Source organism: Neocloeon triangulifer, unplaced genomic scaffold, assembly GCF_031216515.1.
Source record: "Neocloeon triangulifer isolate White Clay Creek 2 clone unplaced genomic scaffold, ASM3121651v1 ptg000012l, whole genome shotgun sequence".
Taxonomy (NCBI): Eukaryota; Metazoa; Arthropoda; class Insecta; order Ephemeroptera; family Baetidae; genus Neocloeon; species Neocloeon triangulifer.
Genome location: NW_026775554.1, coordinates 11,091,473 through 11,099,414, shown reverse-complemented (window position 1 = coordinate 11,099,414; position 7,942 = coordinate 11,091,473). Strand labels below are relative to the sequence as shown.

Sequence of the window (7,942 nt, the reverse complement as noted above, 5' to 3'; positions counted from 1 at the left end):
CAATTAAATTTGTATCGCTTTCCATTTTAAGATTATTTTAACGTTACACGTATTTTATTACATTAAAACAAACTTATTAAACTTTCAAAAGAATTATCAAATTAAAAAGAAGTAAATTTTTTTTTTATTAAATTTAATTTTTTTGTTTTTTAACTGTATACTGCGTACTTGAGGCATACTTGTCGCAAAATTTATGATGATAATTGAAAATAAAAATAAGGCAAGCAAAGCTCACTCTCAGCGGCAGATGGGGATTTTTATATCGCAAAATTTAGCAAAATTCTTCCTGGTGGTGATAGTGCCTTATTGTTCAACAATTCCACTTTTTAAACAAAACGAAGGTTAATGTGATGTAACAATTTGGCACATTAGAAACAAAAATATTAATTATATTTTTAATAAAAGAAATTTATTTTGAATTTTCAAAGTAGATCAATTTTAAACTAATGGAATTTACTATTGCAAAAATTTACATCGTTGTTGTATCTTTTAAAAACTCTCTCTCATGGTTTATTTTTTTGCCAATAAAAAGAACACTTTATTCTAAAAATCTTTTGAAAGTGAGCATTGAATTTCAATTTTTTTCATCCTCTACACAATTTGTTTGTTAAAAATCTACACACGGAAAAAATTTCAATTGATAAAAAATAATTTACATAATCGCTAATGTTGTGAATGCACGCCACACAATAAAACTGTTGTCATTTTAGGAAATTCTCAAATATCTTGGAATGATAGGAGAGTTAGCAATGTAAGTATCAACTGAATTAAAATTTTAGAAAGAAATATTTATAAAACTACATTTTCTTATATTAAAACTGTATTTTTAAATTTTCAACTAGAGAAAATTTTATTCTTATGGTGTTAAGCAGATTTACTAAAAATTAAATAAAACAACATTCCTTTGAAAATATTTCTCTCTTTATAAGCTCAAGCAAGTTTGGCATCAATCAAGAAAGAGGTTTTTGGGTTTATCAAAAACTTTTTATTTTGGGTCAACAGATTTCATACCCTTGTTATCAGTCTGAAGAAACAAGATTTTGTGCTGCAAAATTTACAAAAATAGCAACATTACATTTCTACATTTTGGCACGAACGTGATCAGATCTCAAACAATGCAACTATAAAGCACAATAAATTTTCTTAACCAATACAACATTTAATTGAAATATTAAGTTAAGCACGCCACCACAGAAGGAGAGGGCTTGCACCTGGAGGAACCTTAAGAACAGCACAGAAACACAGACTGTACAAACAAAATGCATCTCTGAACTCATCGAAATGAGTATTGAAGAAAAGAAAAATGTACAAAACCAACCGCGCTCGAAAACTCTGAAAGACCAGAGAGCCAGAGGGTCGCTTTCGATTGACCTCCTATGAAGGAGATATAATTTCCCTCTTGCATTTATTAATTTATTTTTCAATAAAATGCACCGAATTGGTCACCGCGGAGGCTGGAGCTCAAGAGACGGAGCCGGTGAGCAGCACTTGGGCGTTCTTGTTCAACTTGCGGTTCCTGCGCTTCTGGTCGACGGTGCGGTAGAAGCGGTCAGCTTGGCAGTCTGCACAGAACGCACTTACGAGCTGCTGCATGGGCTGCAGAAGACAGGGCAGGTGGCGGCGTCGAGCACCCTTGCGCACCAGCCGGTGGTGCCAGCAGTGCAGCAGCACCTCGCTCAAGAAGCACGCGGCCACTGTGACAGAGGGAAAGACAATCAGTGCGACGCCGACGCACGCTAAGTACGCCCGGTACCGGCCGTCCTCCAACGGCGCCGCGTCCTCCTCGGCCAGCAGCGAGCGCGGTACGTGGAACGTGTGCGTCCCGCAGCCCGACGACGGCGCCGCCCGCGAAGCGTTCCGCCACTCGCGCTCCCCCGTCTCCGCGTCCGTCGCCACTAGCACCTGCCGAGTAAAAATGTCAACATTATAATTTGTTTATTCTACTTAAAAAATTACAAAAGGAAAGGAGGAGAGTGATCAAAATAACATAGTAAAATTTTATACAATATAGAGATTTTTGTAATTTGGCAGTTAAATCTATTGACAATTTAATAAATTTAATGATGTTGAACAAGCATCAATTTATTAAATTATCTTTTTAAAGAGGTTTTTACATGGTTTTACTGAAACTGTGCGAGAAAAAACTTGGCTTTAAAGAATAGAATATGTACCAAATCTTGTTTTAGATTTAAGTTTTCAAAAGCAGTTTTAATTCGTTTTACAAGGACTCATGATGAAAAATTAATCAAAGGATTGGTTTTTATTTATAAATTTTCAAGTATATGAAAATATTCTTTCTCGTGTGTGTTTATGTTAAATGTTTCTCTCTTTTTTTCTTTAGATATATAAACAAATCACCCTTATACACCTCAATAAACTTATAACGATGCATTAAATTAAGGATTACACTGATGAAACATTAATAAAAAAAAAATATATAAACTGATTTATAATTTTTTTCAAGACATGTAAATAGTCGCTCTTATTTAATAACGAGCGTTGAGTGCCGTTATTACTCAATGCTATTACGCAAAAAAGATAATTTATCTTGATAAGATCAAATCAATCGAGTGATGCAAACAAAAAATCTACGCAACCGACACTTCATTACTTACATTTTCTTTACTAATTTATGCAAAATATCGGCAGTGCCTTGCGTGTTGCATACATTAAAGCGAGAATCTTTAATATTTAAGATATTTCATAATTATGATGGAAGGTTTTGATGGAAAAAAAAAAAGAAATTGAGGAATAAATCGCAGCGAATCTCGTGCTTCCAAGGTCAAAGGAGAAAAACACACACAACTGCACACAACATAGTACAATACATTAAGAGTTGCTCACCTGATTAGACGTGAAGGCAGCGCAGTGCTCGCCCGTTTCATGGTCGAGGCATTGTTCGCCCGTCTCACAATCCTCTGTCATTTTTCTGCTGCTACAAACAGAAAATGACAGGTATAATTAAAGGACATCTTATAATCATTTTTAATGACGAAAATAAAATTATTAAAGTAACTTTAATATAGCGGAAAACCTACACAAACATTTCAGTTAATTTTATAATTGCTGACAATTTTTTTGATTTTTTTTTTTAAAGTAAGTCAAAACGCAACAAAAACCAAGGTGCATTGCTTTCTATTTCTTTTATTCTATTGACATTAATTTGATGTGCATTTTTTGTGTGCTCGGCAGCTGCAGTCCGATTGAGCTTTTGAGGTCATTGAATGTCAGGCCGGCCATATGTGTAGCAGCTCGTTAGTAATTATGATTATGCATGCTCAAGTCACTCAGTCAACACGTTTTTTGCCCGACAACCTGCACCGCGCAACTTTGATGGAGCAATGTTTGATCTCCAACAGTGGCAATTATTACTATTATTTAAGCACTGTGGACCTCTCCTGTTTGCTCGCACATTAACTCTTTTTATTTTATAAATAATGTTCTTGCAAAGGACTCCTTACAATTAGTTCTTTTCTTTTGTAGTGAAATATTTGAATTTAAAGAAAGAGCGGCAGATGGTTGGTCGGATGTTTATTTTTGAGCCGGTTGTGAAAAAAGAGACAAAGCAGGGGGTTTGGAGCAGGGGGACGAATACACATATATAGTTTTTGCAGTTGAGCCAGGTCAGTAACACGCGCAGGCATATTATGGTGTGGCGCAATTAGCGTGTGTTGCTGGGTTGTTTGGGCGTTGGGCAAAAAGCGGCGCTTGAAGGGCAAGTCTACTCTGTTTTGCACTCCCACGAGAGCAGAAGAGTAAAGAGGCGAATAAATGACGTTGTCTGACTCAAGAGTAACTCCCCTGAATCTCGCACGTCGCCCGAAATAACGCCGTGAACCGCGCAGAAATACTGCCCATCCGCAAGGGCCAACACGTGAAACGCGTACTTTTCGACGCCGGCAGTTAGTTTCTCCATGCTTTTGCGAAACAAGTTGGTGTCAAAATATTATTGCGAGCCTACTGAAATCTTCATTTGAATTTTCAGTGACGCGCACGTGTTTTTGAAATGAAATTGGGACATTGAGGACACACTAGAGAATTATTTTCCTTGTGAACCAAGGCGGTGTTGACGTCTGTTCTGAGAACTACAAAAGATTTAATCACTTTCCAACAATTATTTCTTTAGAGAAGGAGTAAAATTTGCACAGATTTTTTAAAGGTTCTGGCCTTGGTCGGCGTTTTCTTGTTTTTAATAAGTTCGCGAATCATTATTTTTATAATCAAGGATAAAAAAATAAAATTTAAGATATTGCAAAAATATAATATATAACTTAAAAAATAAGTTTATTTTTTAAATTTAAAAAAAATCTTGGTCGCTTTGAAATTTTGAGAGTTTGAGGATGTCTGGAGCTCCAGCCCCATTAAAAATGACAATTTAAATCTTACCAGTTTTAGGTTAAAAAAGTTACATTGTAAATAGAAAAAAATTACCCTAGCAAATTTAGTGAAATTTATAATTCGCTTATCAATCTGCGTTTGATCACAACAGGAAGCGGTTTTATTTTACTCGAATCATCAGAGCGGTCAACTTATGATGCGTTTAAAAGTTTTAGCTATCAATATCAACAACTACAGCCAAAATATTTAATGTATACAGCAGCTAGCAACCGTAAATTAATATTTTCCATCTTCAATAAATGAGTTTAAAAAAACGGGTGTAGTGGAGTGTGCAAATGTTCAAGTTGCAAATGACTAAATTGCACAGAATGAAAGCGTTTTCTGGGCAATTTGCGAAAAAAGAAGTAGCAAAGCACGGTGTCTCGTCTCTTGTAATATTTTGTCGTTTTTTGTGTGAGAATTTCGTGCGGCGTCTTTCAGTTTACACACAAGTTGGCCTTCGAAGCGTAGTGCCATTATCATTAAAGAATGCTTGCTTACTTCTAGGCAAAAAGCGGCTTTAAATGAAATTATATTTTTCTTTGTTCTGTCCGAGCATTTGTTGCAAAAAAATGAGTCTTTTTGTAAGCACGTTAGCGGTCGAGCACAATATCCTGGTGCTGTCTTTTATTCGGAAGATCACAGAGGACCATCGCAGTTGTGTGTACGTCAACGACGACGATGCTGTCGAATGTGACGAATCATCTTGAATAATTATCCTGCTTCTTTCGCATGCATTTTCAACTGTTTGCCCAGGATGCGGCGCGAACATCATTTTTTTACATGGGGAGATTTATGGTTATTGTGCGAGTGTGTGAAAAGCTGCACGAACGGTACTCTTGAGCATTGTTAAATAAATATTTAATGACGATAGAGATTGTCCTTTTGGGTAAAGCTTGGACCGAAATTATTGCGTCATAATAAAATATTTTTTTGCACACTGCCGAGCATTTGATTTGGACAAAACGAATGAATAATATGGCCCATTTGTGTCCCTCTTGCAATCATCATCATTTATTGTGATTCGGCAAGGCTATAATCTTTGTTGAGCCCATTTCTTACTTTTTTTTTACCCAATTCATAAAAAATTTCATCTTCTAATACTTTTTAATTTTCATGTGTGTGTCGCAAGAGTGAAGGTAATATAAATATAATTTAAGAAAGGCAGCAAATGCCTTTGTGATAGATCAATAAACACAATTTGCATCTAAGATTTTATTTTGAGCATAAGTACAACATTCAATTAAGCTTAAAAGTTTCAAAGTAAATAAAAATTATTAAAATAAATCTGCAAAAATTATTTTTAGCCTTCATGCAAAAAAGGAAGACGACAAAGGGATAGAGTTTTCTTTATTTTTTTATGTGGTTAAATTTTACGATGAAAATTTAATTCGAGCTCAAATGAATTTGACTTTTCTTCGATTGGTTTTTTAAGACGTTTGTTGTTAAACAAAAAAAAAAAATAATAAAAATAAACGACTAAAAAAAACCCCCATTGAGGAGAAGCCGACTTAATTCAAATCACAAAAATTTCAAGATTTTAAGCATGAAATTTGTCAGCGTAAAACGCGAAAATAAATCGTATTCTGCGATGATTGTGGTATACTCGCCAAGCGGTTATCATTATTATTGGAGTATGTATTATGAGAACTAGGAGAAATACTCTCCTCTATGTGCTGGATGTTTTATGATGCATTTACAAGCCTATTTTCCAGTACACAACTTGAGAGGCCACGCACCAGCGAGTTGAGAGTTGTGTAAGAATTTAATTCCATTTGGTTCAACAGGTAAAACCATGTTTCTGTTCCATTACAATTAGAGAAATCTGACCTGAGAGAGCATGATCAAGATTCTCTAAAAGGCGCAAGGCCTGCAGCAAAACATAGAAAATAGGTTGACAGTTTAGTATTTAAACAAATCAAGCATCTGAACGGAGAAATGACCAAACACGGTAAAAAACACGAGGAATTTGCACTTTGAATGCTCACCTCATCTACTCGCACAATCATGCCTTTTTATCTTCCTGACCCCAAGAAAATATACCCAAGCATTTTAAAATTATATTTATACGGATGGCGTGTTTTTATCTTGATAAGTTAATTCTGCCAGCAAATAGCTTGAATTTTTTTAGAAGTGCTTCGGCTCTCAGCAAATTCGTTTGGAGACTCTTCTCGAGCGCGGCGAGAAGCACAAAGCGTGTCAAACTGCGACTTAATCAACGAATCGAACGTCAAAACAAAGGAGGCCCAACGATAATGTAAAGCTCCCATGCTCCCAAAAATTAAGTCGATTCGTTTTCCCTGCTCTGAAAAGAGCTAGACGACGAGCAGCTGAAAGAATACGTGTATATCATACAGTGCCACGCATAATCGCATTGAAATAATTGAATGACCAATGTCCCGATCGGCGCGCGTGTATTTGTTCTCATTTCCCACATTAAAAATGCACATGTTAAAACGGACAGACCAGCAGAGGGCTATTATAATTCATCGAGAGAGCTATTTTCAAAACGCCCTTATATAAAACGTGCTCAGCAGTGCTCACGTTATCAGACATACGAGAGCTGATAATAAAAAATAAAAATATGAAGTTCGCCATACCCACTCGGGGACGAGCATCTCTCGATATTAGTCACTCTCGAGTGCGCTGCGCATAATGATGAAATACTCGCACCTGCATTTTGGACGCGCGTTACTCGGTGCACGCCAAGTTCATTAACACACGCACGTTATAAATAATTCTTATGTAAAGGAGAAAATGAGAGAGGTGCAAATTTAGCTGCGCGGTGAGTTCAGGCGTCGAGAGTTGTTTATAGTGGACATGAAAATTCTGAGGAAAATTCTAAAAATAAACTATGGAAAGTGTCTTTTTCTCTAAAAGAAATAGATTGCAATTTCTGGACATACTTAAAGTAAATTTTTGTTTATAAGCAGATTAAAAAAAATGGATCCTCAGCAAATACACAAAAAATATTTAAAAGAAATTTAAATGTATATATATGTTTTAAATACAATTATCTCTTTAATACTATTTTCCTATTTTTGTTGCGTCAAAATTGAAGGAATTTTTTTTCCTAGACTTTAATTTTAAAAATAATACTGATTTCATTTTAAATAAATTTAAAGTCCTACTGCAGTATAGAATCAGCTCATCGCGTATATTCTCCTAGCAAGAAGGGCAAATGTGCACGTGCATAATTAAATTAAACGAACACTAACCTGTCAGAGACAAATAGGGAACAACCAAGTAAGAGCAACAGGTTTCTCCAAAGACGACACTCGACTTGAAAGAGGCACCGCGTACCAAACACGCCTGCTCGTTCGCCGAATCACTTGTGCCCACGACGGGAGGCGCGCTGGTACTGTCGGAACGCACGCCGCGGCGCAGGCAGAGAGGGAAGGCTCTGCTGCAGCGACCTCGTAGTGTGCGTCTCTGTGCCAATTAACTCGCGCGGTGTATCTTTTTTTTGCGGCGCTGCTCTTTCTTTAGCTGCATTTCATATATTCCCTCGCAAGACGCAATTGCCGAGGCAATAGGATTTAGTGGGAAGAAAAAATAGATGCAG

At 36.2% G+C, this 7,942-nt stretch overlaps 1 protein-coding gene across 2 annotated transcripts; it reads right to left on the bottom strand.

Moving 5' to 3' along the window:
- Positions 1-598: 598 nt before the first annotated feature.
- LOC132197209 (uncharacterized) lies at positions 599-7,838 on the bottom strand. Of its 2 annotated transcripts, none has more exons than XM_059620340.1 (3): positions 7,596-7,838; positions 2,845-2,932; positions 599-1,902 (listed from the first exon to the last, which is right to left on the bottom strand). In XM_059620340.1, the coding sequence occupies exons 2-3, from the start codon at positions 2,923-2,925 to the stop codon at positions 1,462-1,464; spliced, it is 522 nt and encodes a 173-aa protein (XP_059476323.1). In that variant the 5' UTR covers positions 2,926-2,932; positions 7,596-7,838; the 3' UTR covers positions 599-1,461. The 2 variants fall into 2 exon arrangements, with proteins under 2 accessions (XP_059476323.1, XP_059476322.1); XM_059620339.1 differs by having other exon boundaries at positions 2,845-2,935; positions 7,596-7,832.
- Positions 7,839-7,942: the final 104 nt, after the last annotated feature.